Here is a 15780-nt window from a genome sequence, read left to right on the forward strand (position 1 = left end):
CAGTAACTTGAGACTGAGTTTCTACCATTAATGTGATGTCAGACAAACAGCTGGGGCCGCTTGGACTTAATTTAATTTAATTCTTTAAAGTAGAAATTGATACATATGTAGTTTGGATGTTGCATGTCAAACAAAGTTGGGTTGTCTTTAACATTCATTAAATCCTTCTTTTCTTTATGCACAGCAGCATAAGTTTTAGATTTTATTTAAACAACAAAATGCTACACGATACCAAAAGCCCATCAAACGGGGGGATTTTGTTCTCTAGTTTTTGCTTTTTAACTTCTTTTTTCAGATTTTCATCCTTGTCGTGTATATTTCAACTGCAGATCATTAAAGGATGTAAGCTGGTTTCCAGCTTGCAGTTTTCTCCGTCTGTTAGATGGTACTTGTGCCACCTTTTGGGAAACATTGCGGTAAATAACCTAAATTTGACAAATCTTTCTTCACAGGAACTAACAACAAATTTGTGACATTTATATGTATGTATGATATAAGACAAAGACAAAAAAGAGACAATTTTATTGCAAGAAAAATAACAAATAGAATTGTGGCTTTTAAACTACGTGCTTCGATAACATCAACCATCCCCAATCGTTCATGCCGATAAAAGAACGGCGCGCGGTGACGAGGTGAGGCCGGTGTGACATCAGGCAGAGCGAGGGATGCAAGCATGGCTGTTTTAAAGTACAGCTGCTGAAATGTGAATAATAGGTGCAATTTGAGATGGTTGTGAATTTTTCAAATAACTGACAAACACATCTCGGATGATTGTTCTCAGACAGGGGCCTCTGAGGAGGAATTGCCAAAACAACTCCCTTCAAGAAAACTGCAGTCCTGACAACACTCGAGGAGAGCGAACATCATTTACTAATGAACGCTCTTCTCGGGGGAGACATTCAGGCTCATCCGTCACACGGTCACAGATTGAGATTGGATTTAGATAAAGTTTGTGAGGTCTGGGCCTCCTTAAGACGTGTCTTCTTAGTGAGTGAGTCCTTCAAACTCCTCACTGGGAGTCTGCTGTTGGACAGCACAGTGGTCTCGTTTTTCAAAAGTGTGTGTTGGTCTGTCTGCAAGTTTTCAAAGCTTTTTGCGCCTGTCTTTGGTTTTGAGCTCAGCACCTAGTTTAAGATCTGCTTTCTCACTTTCCTTTTGTGCAAAGGGATTTCCCCAACTCCTTATTCTTAACCATAATGAAACTTAATTTCCTCTTTAAAGTCAATCTGTCTTCCTCCAGCACAGTACATTTACCACTGGATCAGACAGGAAGACACAATGAGATCTTCACTTTGTGAAGAAAAAAAAAAGAGAGAAAAACAACCCACAAAAGTATTTTTTCTAATTGGACCGCTTGAGGAAAAGCGTGTCAGGGCTGAAATCCATCACGCTGATTGCTGGCCTTGTCTGCGTGGAGCCACATGGCGGTGGTGCTGCGTGGGGTTTGTTGAGGCTCTTGTGGTTTTGGATTCTGCACATGCTAGTTGGATCTCAGGGGGAAAGCCCTTGCGCAGCCGAGAGCTGATCATTACCTCAGTTAGTCATCGGGCCCATTGTCTGCAGCGGGATGATAAATGAGCCGGTCCGCATGTGTGGCTCCGACAGCTCCGTGGCCCGAGGTTAAGCCGACATCTGTCGTGGGGGCGCAGGCCGAACAAGAAGCAACCACAGTTCAGAGAACCTGTGATGGGAGGACTTTCTGGGAGTTCAAACCTCTTTTCTGGCTGCAGAGATTGTGTTAATATTTCAGTCCAACTGCTCACTAAGACACTTGTTGTCTGTGAATGACCAATTTGGTGTTTTGATAAATGTTTTATTTGAAAAAAACAATTTAACTCGTAGCATTACCACTAAAAATCTGCTGAACAGGTCCAGATTATGTAATATAACTTGTGTAATATACTGAAAGGGTTAGCTCATCTGGCAACATTTCATAGTGTCTCAGTGTCTGAATATTTACACTTGTTTTTAGCAGTTTCATGATGATCCCAGATCATCAGTTGATGAGTACATTCCTGTTACCTGTATTATAAAAAGCCGTAACTTTTTGAAGTAAGTTCAAATGCACACAGGCTGTTATGCAGCTTATTAGAAAGTACAAAATAGTGGTAGCAACTATTTTCTAGCCTAGCTTTAGCACCTGATACCACTGTTTTTGTAAATACACCAGCAGCAGAGGCTTTATAAACATAATAAACTGAGACTGGGAGCATCTGTAATTGATTGATTGGTTGTAAGCTCTGCAGCACATTGCCATACAGCCAATCTGTAGGAGCCAGAATTCAGGCTGCGTTGCAGGGGATCAAATACTTATTTCACTCAGTAGCATGCAAATCGATTTATAACTTTTATCTATTTTTATCTGGATTTTTGTTGATATTCTGTTTCTGCCAATTAAAATGAAACTGCCTTTAAAAATTAGAGACTGAATTTCTTTGGAAGTGAGCAAACTTACAGATTCAGCAGGGGATCAAATAATTATTTCCCCCCACTGTAAATCTTTGTTCTCATATAAATTTGTAATTTTCAGTGTATTGCCTTTTGATCACTGAACCTCAAATATGAATACAATGCCCTGAGCTCCAGAGTGGTGTTCAGCTTATACCTTATCAAGACACACGTGAGGAAAAACTCTTCTGTCAGCAAGATGCAAGGTGGTGCAGGAATGGCTAAATGTCATCTAATTCTCTTCACATGTCCATAGTTATTTTTTTGACCATAAAGTCTGGCAAATTACAGAGATCTGCAGTCATAAATTTGTCATGGTCAAATTTCCCCTCTGACTCCAGCTGACATTCCTCCTCCAGCTGGCGCTGCTGCACCTACTTGCAACACTATGCATGAGACAACCGGATATCTCCCAGAGAGCAAGAGGTTTCTGAGTGTGTGCGTGTGGACCTTTCATTTTTGTCTGAGTGATGTTGATGTGAACTGAAGTGGCATGACTGACTGGCTGGCTATGAGGGAGGTATGACAGAGCCCAGACTGGACTGGGGTTTGGTGTTTGTGTGTGTGTGAACATGTGTGTGTGTGAGTGTGTGTGTGTGTGGCTTGGCAAACATGAGATGAAGGGATGCCATGCCCCTCAGACACTCACACACACACACTCAAACACAAGCATCCACATCCAGCATCGGTGAGCATGAATGGTCGTTCAGCTCCTGCCAGCAGTATGAAAACAAGTCAAAAGGAGGAAAAAAGGGGAGAGGATGAAGGATGGGGTCCCGTGCCAAAAGAAACATGGTGGGCTCGTCTGTCCTCCTCCCCTTGTCCTGATGAGCACCCCAGGCAAATATTCTGTGAATGAGAGCATATTTGTGGGAGCTACACTTTAATTTCACCCTGCAAAGGAGGAGGAGGAGGTGGCAGAGAGGTGACTCATTGATGATGTCATACAAATAAAAAATGTTAAATGAGTCTCAATGTGCAATAAGGGGATATGAATTTTGGCTTGATTGTTCATCTGTTAGTTAAATTACTTTACAATTATTACTTACTATGTTACTGAAAAACCTTCAGAGAGCCTTACAACAATGCACAGGAATACTTAGATGCAAAATGGTAAGGTGATGCATAGATAATACAGTACACTTATTCAGGGTCTTTCAGAGTCGTAGATAAAAGGATTGATACTGCTCTCGTGTCTGCGAGTTAAATTTGAAGGCTGCCAGCAGCTGGTTAGCGCATCTTAGCATGAAGACTGAAAAAGGAGAAAATAGATAGCCTAGCACTGTCCTGATGCTAATTAAGGCACACGTGGCATGCAGACGTTAAATTTGATTCCATTCATACTTGAGCTGTAGGTTATGTGTCGATCTGCTAAGTCAATGCAATCTATCTTTATGGATTAGGAAGGGAAATGGTCAGAGCAAAGAAAAATAACTCTTGTGCTTATAAAAAAAAAAAGTGAGAACATAACATAATGCCATAAGTGGAAGAGGATGGATGGATGGATGGATGGATGGATATCTCTACCACTGCCTCGGCCCTCAGCATGCCAGGCCTGGGCCTTCCTCCATGCACCACATGCCCTTACGGATTTCCCAGGGTGGGGAAGCAGTACTGCGCATGGGGTGGCTGTAGCTCAGTAGGTAGAGCAGGTCACCTACTGATCGGAAGGTCAGCGGTTCGAATCCTGGCTACTCCGGGCTACATGCCAATGTATCCTTGGGCAAGATACTTAACCCCAAGTTGCTCTCCGACCGTTCTGTCGGAGTATGAATGTGAGTGAATGTTAGGTAATTAAAAGCACTTAGCTTCATAAAAATGGAAGTGCTTGTATCAATGGGAGTGCATGGGTGAATGCAAACAGGTTGTATAAGCGCTTTGAGTGCTCTGACTGAGTAGAAAAGCGCTATATAAGAACTAGTCCATTTACCATTCTTTTGCGACGTTCCGAGAGGACGGTGATGACAACAGTTTGGCTGAGAGTGTTAGCTCTACGGATTCCAAATCAAATGAATTAAAACTTTGCAGCTCAACTTCGGCATGCATGTTAACAGCATTCACCTTGACACGCTTTCATTGGAAAAAGTTAACATTCGTGTTCAAGAAAACCACAGGCATGTTCAGAGTGCCACACTATCAATTTTAAAGTAGGATCAGTGTTCTAATATAACTTTTTGTGGAAAATCAAATTAGCTTTTTTCCTAAAAAGTCAAACTATTCCTTTGTTTAGCCAAAACCCCAACGATAAAGAAGGGAAATTACATATTTGGGCCTTAGTTCCAGTTTTACTCATAGATCAAGTCCTTTAATATTTGTGCCTCAACACCTAATGACTTTTTTTTCTTTCTCTCATTTAAAACTCTCTATTTTGTTTAGCAGCCTTATTGCTAACAAGGATGACGTGTGTGGGACAGTGGGCCTGGACACGGCACTTTGATCTCTGGCAGCTAATCCATAATAATGAGGTGACTTATATCACTGAGAATTTATGCTCATTGGATAGAGCACTTTAAAATACAGTAAATGAAGAGCTATGCATTTCTAAATGCCTTTTCTAATATTTTCTTAAGTCTCCTATGGCAGTAAGGTGTTCAGTGAGGGTTCTTACAAAGTCTGTGGCAGGTGTGTCAAATACTGGTAGGGGTTTAAAGTACCTTTAAATACGGGGCTAATGAGTGTGCTGAAGCAGTCCTGGCTCAGTGGAGAGGCATCAATACAGAGCTCAAGGTTTCATATTCAAAAACTGTCAAAACATCAACCGTAAATGTTCCTCAGAAGAAATGACTCATTTTCTGACAGTGTTCACCGAGAACTAAAAAGACGAGCACAATGACCAGCTTGTATTTAGTGTAAGAAGGCATAAATAATGACCTGAAAGACAGGAGTTAGAGAAAGATTCTGTAATAACATGGGTAAGTATTAAACTCACCCTACTGAGCTTTTATGTTAGACTTTTCTCTCTTTGTGTTATTGTACTTTAATGAACCATGAGCTGATAAAAGCATAAAATGAACCAGAATGACAGTGATGTAGTGGCTCATCCAGCTCATAATCCCTCACATCTCACAGCTTGTAAATGTGTGAAATACAGAAAGAATGTTGTAAGGTTTCGTGTCATGCACTGTATTGCCAGTAGTAACCAAGGCCATAAAAAGCATGAAAATATGTGAACGCCCTAGTATGTCATAGCACTGACCATATTACTGACGTTAACATAAGGGTGATAGAAAGGCTCCAACTATGCCATCCTAATGTGGAAGTCAACCAATAAAACAAGTCAGGCCTACAGACCCCTAGCAACTTCCAGTTGCAAGAAAAAAAATGTGCTGTTGCTAGGTGAAATCAGTCCCAAAAACCTCCTAGTGACTCCTTTGGTGACTAGAAGATCCCCCACAGTCACCTGTAGTTTACACGAAAGATGCAAACTTGTCTGCAAACACTCACCGTTCACCCACTGAAACTGACCAGTGTGACACAAACCAAAAATGGAGAACATTCACCTTCAAAGTAAAAGTTGTCCCTTGTGTTGGTTGCAGTAGTGAGGCACAATTTTTACTTTGAAGGCAAACGAGTCAGACAAGTCAATGTTTTCCATGCAAACTACCAGCAAATGCTGCAACCTGCTAGCAACCAAAGTAATTGCAAAGAGGTTTCCGGTGCAACCCTGTGTACTTCTCTTCAACCAGTTTAAGGCTGGTGACTGGCAGCAACCACTTGCCAACCTTTTTTTTTGTTTTCCTTGCAACTTGTGGCTACTGGCTGGTCTCTGGGCCTGCATGACTTGGCTTCATCAATCGATTTCACAGTAGTTGCTTGACAACTCCAGCAACCACTTGCAACCGGTTGTGGAATGATTATTCCCTGGTAACCGGTTGTTGTCAGATGGTCGCTGATTGTGTCAATGGATCCTAACAGAGCACAAGTGATATGACACATGTGTGGCAAGTCTATCACATTTCATGAAGTCCTTTTTTTCTCATTTTGTGTATGTAAAATGTATCAGTTTTGAGAATCTTATGTAAATGGTGTCATAGCCCTAGTTCTTAACCAGCCCTGATCTACAGTACCAGTCAAAAGTTTGGGAACACTCACCCAGTGTGTCCAAACTTTTGACTGGTACTGTAGTTTAAGACATTATCAGGACAAAAATAAATCTGATGATGGCATATGTATTCAGATGACAGATGTGCACACGCAAACAATCATTTTATCAACATTACAATCCAGTACAAAAATCTTAGGAAAGGTGAAAATGTAAATTTGACCTTGACCCTGAGCAAAGTTTGGGTGAAGACCCATCAGGTTATCATTGCATGCAAGTTTTACTAAAATCTGACCAATAGTAAAGGAGGACTGACTGACAGACGACGGTGCCTCACCACGGCATGAACTTGTTGGTTCCTTGGCCAGATGAGTTAAAAATGGTTAAAATGTTGGAGTTTGTGAAAAAATACTGAATGATGATTGGCTGTTGACCAGCTCACTGAGCCAGTGATTGTGAGGCATGATATAAACAGTCCCAATCAGCTAAAGCGAGATCAACTTCTTAGATATATTGTTATCCGTCCAGGCAAAGGTTTCACTGCAGAATGAAGTGTTTTTATGAATTTCTGAAAACTTTGATTTTTTTTAAAAAAACAACTCTTTTCTATTTCTTGTCTTGGGCTATGATTCTCACTGGACGTGCAAAAGGTCTCGAGTCCAAATCCTGGTGAACCCCATGTTACGACATGGCTCATAAGCTGCAACGTGAAATGGAGAATGACATCAGAGTTTTGGAAACATGAAACATGGGATTTATTTTAAATTATTCAATAATCTAACTTAAAAGGAGCAGCCAGCCAGGAGAGCATGACAAGGTCTAGCAAAAAAGTGATGTATCCTCACCACCACCACCACCATCCAACCTCAGGCATGCCTTTGGATGGCCCTGAAGTTCAAGAGGGAATCTCACGGTGGGAAAACACATAAAGGTCGGGGCCACCCATTAACCACCTAATGGAAAACAGCCTTTACACAACCAGTACTACCAGGTAAAAATTAGGAAAAGACTGTAGACATTTTTCAAAGGAACCACAGTTCAGTGGTTTCTTTCTAACAGATTAGATGTGAACTGTGGTCTCCAATATCAGCATCGTGCCCTTTGTTCCCCAGTTCATCTCAACTGATCGGCTTCTTCATCAGTTTTGTGGCTCTGTAACAACTTCCAGAGAATTTCAAGGCTGCAAATCCCAAAGGGACCAAATGGCACTCCGGCCTGGGCTACTTTTGTCTTCACTTTTAAATGTTTTGATCCGTGTTTGGTTAAATGATTAATGTTTTCACCTTTTTTCTGGTGAGGACACATACAACTGCGCTTCATTTTCAGTCACATCAGCTTACTCTGGAAACCCACAACACCATCAAAAGAAAACTCACAAGAGCAATGTTACTTTTTCAAACCCTATTATAACCAATTAGACTACCCCACGCCGAGTGATAACATCTTTTGATTACTCCCTGGGAGGAGGCTGATGCTATCCGGCTCTTTCCTTGAAGCAGCACGACCTTTTAACACGCCACTGTTTCACTGAAGGGGATCCCAGTCCCAGCAGATCCCTTTATCTCCGATGTAGGACACAGTGGTGTCAAAGAGTGCCTTGTGATCCCACTCAGGACCAGCAGGAGGTATTTTAATGGATGTCTGACCCGTGGTGGTGAGAGCATGTCTCTTACAGAGAAACCATTGTGCTACAGCAGAAACACAGAAAGCAGAAGCCGCTCTCTTCCTTTTCTGCTACTCACTGTTTAAAAGAAACTGTTGAGCAAAAAAAAAAAACGTCACGTGTTTCACCTTGAGACGGCCTTCCCGCTCGCCCATCAATCAGTTAAGTTCCTGTCTGAACACTTTTGGGTCAGCTATCCTAAGACTGGAAGATCTATCTTCAGTAATATTTCCAGTTGATAAAAGCAACCTGCAGTATATAGGGAACAAGAGCTGCTCAAGAAAGCTGTACTTTGTACTGCAAGTGTTGTTTTAAAATCCAGTTTTATTAAAATAGCATCAAATAACAACATAAGTCCTCTCAGGGCATTTTGCATAGTAAGGTCAAGCCCTTACTATTCAAATCCAGGCCTTCAACAAATTCAACACACCTGAGTCAAATGTAGAAGTCCTTAGCAGGACCCTGGAGAACATGACTGCATACTGAGGAGGTAATTCAGCCTATTTGATTCAGGTGTGTTGGATCAGGGACACATCTAAAACCTGCAGGACACCGGCCCTCGAGGCCTGGATTTGAATAGCCCTGCCTTACACTTTTATAGAAGAAAACTCAGTGGCTCTTTTTGTGCAAGTGTTTGACATTTTCTTCCTTTTAACAGAACCAAACTCATGGTGTGACAGCTGATGGTCAACCACCTCAACCAGTTGTTGTTTGAAAAAAGCAAGTTTTGACCTTTTCTCTGTGCTCCCATGGTGCAGTTGTGTTGAGATGGCTGACCTATAAAAGGAAGGAGAAAGGAAGAAGCTATCGTTGCGCCGTCCATTTATTGTCTCTCCTTTGTGTGAGCATAAACTCCTTGGAAAATGAGAAATGGTTTGGAGATATTTATAGTACAGCAGTCAGTGATATGCTCATTATTGAATGGTAATATTGGGCAATGTAAAAAGAATAATATGGAAAATATAGGAATATGATGGGATGACTTTTGTAAGCCAGGATCAGTGCCTTAAACCTGTATTTTTACAAGTGACCAGCAGGTCTGCTTTCAGATAGAAGTCCAGTTTTATTTAAATCTATGAGAAAACTCTCCTTCTTAGTTTATGTATGACCTCAGTAAATATTTTTCTGATGGGTCTCAATCACTAGTTTAAGTCCTACTTAATACAGCATAATGATAATTTTTGTAAATTATTGTCCCATGTTGAAGAAAAATAAGCCAGTAAGGCTGGATACGATTTAGGGCCGAAGGGGCTATTTTGTGATTGGCAAAGTTTCCCTGATGTGTCAGTCAGAGCCAACCCCGGATCAACCAAAAAATAAACAACAGGTTGAAGCTTCTAAACAGGACTAGAGAAAACTGTGTGATGTCACAGTGGCTATGTCTATGTTTTATTTACATTTAAGGGCTTAATCAGTCCTAATGATGCCAGCAGAAAGGTGTAGGTGAGAATGTTTTTCTGTGTGTGTGTGTGTGTGTGTGTGTGTGTGTGTGTGTGTGTGTGTGTGTGTGTGTGTTAGGCCTGCAATATACTGGCAACCTGTCCAGCGGGTGCAGGATCATGAATTAGATAAATGGTTAAGAGGATGGATGGATGGATGGGTGGGTGGATTTTGTTGATGGCATTTTAAAAGTAGTCTTCCAGTGCTGTAAGTGCCATAAAATAAATTCCAAAATTATGATACTGTTTCGGGGTCATCTTATTTTCAAAAAATAAAAACAGCATTGAAAAATATTAATAATAATAATAATGATAATGAAAAAATTGTGTATTTATCATTTTTCATGTAATACCTGCAGCTTTTAAAATCACAAGTCAAGGTTTAAATATAGTCGCATTTACCGCCCTCACAGTTCTCAGTGATGAAGCAGAAGGACGTTCAACATATACTCTTTACTGTTAATGTATTTTCTGTGCAAGTTATTACAGTTTTAAGGAGCTATGGCTTTTGAAGCATATATACTCATAAGCAGTTCGCATAATGGGCTGTGTGGCTCTCGTTGGCTGCGCGCTCCGAGGCGTCACCATCTGTCATCCAGCAGCAGCGCTTCATGCCTGCGTCGACGCGGATCTCCTCCCATTGTAGAAACAGCTGTAGACCGTGAACCGTGGAGTCCGGATCTGACACGGATAGCCTTGGTATCGACTTGAAGTCTGGGTGGCCAACAAACTGGCAGGACTAGAAAACGCGCATTTTAAAATAAATACATATTTTACTGACTGAAGTTTATTTTAATAGAATCTGCATCCACATCAACAACCATGGAGAACCGGTTTTTTAATATCCTGTGTTTGCTGGCGGTTCTGGAGTCGTGCTGGGGTCACTTTGTATCTGAGGGTCTGGAAAGAGCCGTGCGTCAAGGTGTCGAAGCCTCCATGGCCGCAGAGCAGCGCGTCTTTGCGCAAGAAAGCGCGAACCGGGACATGGTCACCATCAGTATGTTCAAAGTGTACGAGAAGTACAATAAAGAGCCGCAGAGCCAGAAGGAAGGAAACACCGTGAGAAGTTTTAAAGCTGTCCCGAGTGAGTGACAACACGCACTTTATGAAGTTCAGTGATAAACAGGACAGAGCAGAGCCATCCTGTTCTACTAAAAGCACAAAGTAACGATGCAGTTATGGATTTTATTGGCAGATAATTAATTATTTGGTAAATATTTAGATTTTGAAACAGCTTTGGTGTTCCTGATATCATAATTACTGTAATTTATGAAGTAAGTCGCAGTGCAAAATAAGAAAAAAAATGAGGTAAGCAACAAAAATAATAATACTTGGCTGTGTATAACACACGTATTTACCTTTTCAATATTTCATATTTGTTCATAATTGAAAGTGAATGATTGTCATTCTCTCACTGTGGGTTCATATTATTCAGCCTGTTTGTAGCACATCATCTGCAAGTATAAACTTTAAGAAAAAATGGAAAAATACAGGAAAAGATGTCTACATAAAACTTGAAAAATCATACCTCTATCATGAGCCCCAAGGCTAAAAGATCTCAATAATTTTTAATCTTTTACTTTTTCTTCATCCTAAGCATCCTCAGCACAGGTGTTTTGTCAATTACCCAGCAGCCCTCCTTTCCCTTTGTGCTAAACGTCTTCACCTCTGTCAGTGTTGTGATTTACTGAACTGGGGGACTTTAAGTCTCAAACACTGTTATTTCCCCAGTAGCTGTAACAGCATAGGTGTCAGACAAGAGCCCATTATCACACCCAGACATGGGGTGCACTGCATGGAGCCTCAGAGGAGCTCTTTCTCCTGTAAGCATTTCCATATGCCAGCGATAGACCTGCTGGACCGACCCAGTGTTTGTCTTTCAGGCTGTGGTGGAAGTGCAGGAGACAAGATTTGAACTTCAATAGTATAGTCATCTAGGGTGAGGTTTTTTTGGTCATGCATGAGGCAGGCGCTTAACCGTGCAGTGCTTAATATTTTCCATGCTGCTCCTGCTGCTTATGTCGGTCACATGTGTTGAGCAACATTTTGCAGATGATATATTGGATGCTGTTCTTCATTTCAGTCAAATGTGCCAGCATGAGATGATAAAGGAGTTGAAAAGAAGAGAAGGGGAAAGGGTCAAGGCAGCAATGTGATCGCTTCACTCATCTTTATTGTTCATTACAGAGAGATGTGCTCCCTCTGGGCTTTAGCATCTGTTCAACAAAATATCTGCATGGTTGAGCTCATCACATCACTGTCTGTGTGTGTGTTTCCTGTATTCAGATCATAAAAAGCTAAAAGGATGAAAATGTTTTCTCGCAGACATTTTGTAACTTGAGGAATCTTTTCTTGCCAAGCTTTTCATTTGTCTCCTGATTCCTTTTCAAATTCCCTAGGAGTCTCACAGGGCAGAGATGTGTTCCAGTTCAACCTGTCTTCAATCCAAAACTCCGAGCTCATCCTCTCCGCCTCTTTTCACTTTCTCTACAAGAGGCCCCGCCACCACCAGAGACCGTCGTGGCGTTTCCGAAAGCCTCGCCACCCGTCCAGTGGCCTCCCGCATCCTGATCCTCCTCCTCCTTCACAGCTCCTTTTCTATGGGTCGTCCCTAAACTCGGCTTTTCCAACGCCTCTGGGAAACCTAACTCTGTCTCCTTTCAAAAAAAGCTCTTGGCAAACACAGGATGTAACTGCGGTACTGAAACATGCCAGAGATGTCAAAGAGCTTGTGGTCATGGTGGAGTTTGATATGGGATTTGGGGCCATTCGGATGCAGCAGAGGAGCCCTCATGGCCAAGAACGCCTCTCATCAGCCAACCTGCCGTATATCTTGGTATACGCCGACGATCGAGCTATAGATGAACCAAACAGTGTGGCCATGTCACTTCAGAGGTACGGGCCTTTTCCCACAGGGGATGACTTGTCCAGCTCAGCCTCAGCCTCGAGGATTCGGAGGGAGCTTCATCTACAGATACAAACCAACAACATCCCGGAGGTCCACTTCAATAACCTGAAGAACCACGAACTGTGGCAGAACACATATTTCCCAGCTAAAGCAAAAACAGTGGTCAAAACTGGAAGGAAGCAGGGCCTGGTGAGCAGCGAGGGCCTGAGCAAGCCACAAGTGCTGAGCTTTGATGAGAGGACAATGAAGAAGGCCAGGAGGAGACAGTGGAGTGAGCCCAGGGTTTGCTCCAGGCGCTACCTCAGGGTAGACTTTGCTGACATCGGTTGGAGCGAGTGGGTGTTGGCGCCAAAGTCGTTCGATGCCTACTACTGTGCCGGGACCTGTGGATTCCCCATACCTAAAGTAAGACACATATTATTACTTCAACTATTACCCGATTTCTTTATGTTACTAAATTCACCAATTCAAAGACTATTATAAAAACCCAACATCTAAATATGTTAGTCTTTGACTTTATTTTAAGGGTTAAAAAGGTTATCTTATTGCTGCAGTCATAATTAGCTTTTTACAACTCCTTACTTCCTCAGGTGGCACGTCCCTCCAATCACGCTACGATCCAGAGCATTGTCAGAGCCGTGGGAATTGTCCCTGGTGTGCCTGAACCGTGTTGTGTTCCAGACAAGATGAGCCCCCTCAGCGTCCTTTACCTGGACCCAAGCAGGAACATGGTGCTGAAGGTTTACCCTAACATGTCTGTGGATACATGTGCCTGCCGGTAGGGCTGGAGCCGCGTGAGCTGCCGGAAACTGTGATCAATGAAGATGGGAGACAGTGAGGACAGTGAAACTGTAGGCTCCACGTGTAACGGGAAGGCACGTCAGATGGAAGAACACTTGTGGGGAGAAACGGTGAGGACGACTGATACGTACCATTTTCTTCTTGTTCTCGGCCTCGATTGGGCTCTGCCAAGCTCGGACATTTCCTTGAGTTTTCTCTGCTCGTCTAACAGCGCTCACAGATGCCTTTTGCCCAAGTTCATTGTTGTGAAAATACTTAGGTGCCCTTAAAAAAACCTGTTTGTTTTTCTTTTAGTCAACAATCTCCTCCAGGTAGATCAAGCTCCCGCTGATCCTTAAAAAGATTTTCTCGTTTGGAGCGGTTTATAAAGTTTTGATTTTGAGACGGATGTTGTTTTGAGTGCCATCAGCTTGGACTCAGACTTAACTGGACCCGGTTTTTGGAATCTCCTCAAACTCCTCAAAAGAGGTCAAAATAAACTAATAAAGTCTTCTGAATTTTCATCAAACTGATAAAGGAGAACTTTGGACGCAGATGCTACACGGCAGCATATTCATATTCTCAGTTACCCGACTTTTGTCATGAAAATATTGTAGTTACAAATGCAAGCTAAGTAGTACTTAGTGACGTGACACATTTAACTCGTTATCACGCATGAGATGTCATATCTTCTTCAAACTATATTTCAGTAACTATTTGTTTATAACTTGTATATAATGAGTGTATTTTGTCACCCAGTGAGTGTTACAGCATTAGAAGCAGGGTGAAGCACATCCTCTGGCTGATGCAGACCAGGGTTCAATACAAAAACGGTGCGTTGCTGCCACCTGCTGTGCATTTTGTTCAGTGTAAAGGATGTCAAAAAATTGGACATGTACATGGCATGTACAGTTTTTAATATGTACAGTAATGACAGTAGAGTTACACAGTAACTAAAGGAGATTTTGCTAAACTGTAATCAAATACTAATGTGATGTGTTGATGTGTGCTTTAATAGGGCGTAGAGTCAATGTATGCTTGTTATGGAAATAAACTGAATTGTACATACAGCCAAAAACACTTGTTGACTTGGGTTTTATAAGAATGGCATGTTAGTGTTTTTTTGTTGACTAATGCAAGTCTAAAGGATCTGCTCTTAAGTTTGACCAGAATTATGATTATGTTTGTTTGTGTTTGGTGTTTGGGCATAAACCCCTCTATCGGTGATAACCACAACCTCAGCCCCCAAAAGTTTTTTTATTTTATTTTATTTATGTTTTGTCCCCTGATTGCCAAAATTTGGTAGAACAACTGAAAAACATAATCATATTCTGATAGCACAGGGTTCGCTACAGTCAGGGTCATCACCTATGATTAGTGTAACATATGATCAGACGCTTAAGAGTAGGTGTCCTGTGACAGGAGTCACTCGTATGAAGCTACAGAGAATTAAAAAGACGGATTTAGATGAGCTCATAATATTATAACTAGTTGGACATTTAAAAAGCTTTGTGAATTGTGCTGTTTCAGATTGATTTCATACCTGAAGAGAAAAATGTGTCACGCTGTATACTTATGAATTTCTGAACTTGAAAACAAAGCTTGGCCTAACGGCACGCTGTCAGTATAATCACACACATGGCCAAGCCCTCAGCATCCTAAACCTGTCTGTTTTCTTTTTATTATTTCAATCAAGTGCTCAGAGGACTGCACTTTAGATCATATTAAAGTTTTCCTGCTATGTTTGTTTTCCTTCTGCGTGCCTGCATTGTTTGCTCTACCCATGCCAGTACATTTACTCTTTCATCACTGATGGACTCCATAGAGAGGACCTCTCAAGACCGTGAAAGGGCCACAGTCAAACCATTTAATGAGACCCAGTGTGAACCAAGTGATGAGAGACTGCATGATGGAAAAGAAGAAGAAAGAAATTCCAAGATAGGCCGGACGTAGGCCAACGTCCCCAGACTCACTGGCTTGCAGTGTGGGTTCAACCCCCCACCCCACCCAGGAACACAGGGCAGACTCCCTCTATACCATCATCCATCTGAGCCCACTGTGTCTCTGTTCCATTTGCCTGTATTGGTGCACCTGTGCAGCGACTACACTATATAGACACAAACACTAGGCCACCTACACATTACACCTACAGCAGCTTCTTGGCTGTGGAAACCCATGCCATGAAGCTCCCAGTGGAGCTGTTGTGCTCCAGAGGAGGTTTGGAGCTCTGCAGTTACTGAGTCTGGCTGCTCTAATGCAACTTTGAATAAGCAGCCTTATTCAAGAGTATGAAAACCTCTATTTAATTTAAAGGGTCACATCATTTTTTTATTTAAAGGGTCACATTATCATAGCACGGTAAATATAATGCTTTTCTACTCGAACACTCAAAGCACTTTATGCCACACGTTTGCATTCACCCACACATTCATGCACGCACTTTTTTCTACATCCAAGTGCTCTCTATCTAACAGTCGCACACACATTCACATTCCGATGA

General features: G+C 41.9%; 1 protein-coding gene across 1 annotated transcript; it reads left to right on the forward strand.

Moving 5' to 3' along the window:
* The first annotated feature begins 10249 nt into the window (after positions 1 to 10249).
* On the forward strand, positions 10250 to 15025 carry gdf10b (growth differentiation factor 10b). Its single transcript, XM_030755088.1, has 3 exons — positions 10250 to 10676; positions 11992 to 12905; positions 13091 to 15025. Exons 1-3 carry the CDS (start codon positions 10415 to 10417, stop codon positions 13280 to 13282), a joined length of 1368 nt encoding a protein of 455 aa, XP_030610948.1. The 5' UTR covers positions 10250 to 10414; the 3' UTR covers positions 13283 to 15025.
* The last annotated feature ends 755 nt before the right edge of the window (positions 15026 to 15780 follow it).

Source organism: Archocentrus centrarchus, chromosome 19 (genome assembly GCF_007364275.1).
Source record: "Archocentrus centrarchus isolate MPI-CPG fArcCen1 chromosome 19, fArcCen1, whole genome shotgun sequence".
NCBI lineage: Eukaryota > Metazoa > Chordata > Actinopteri > Cichliformes > Cichlidae > Archocentrus > Archocentrus centrarchus.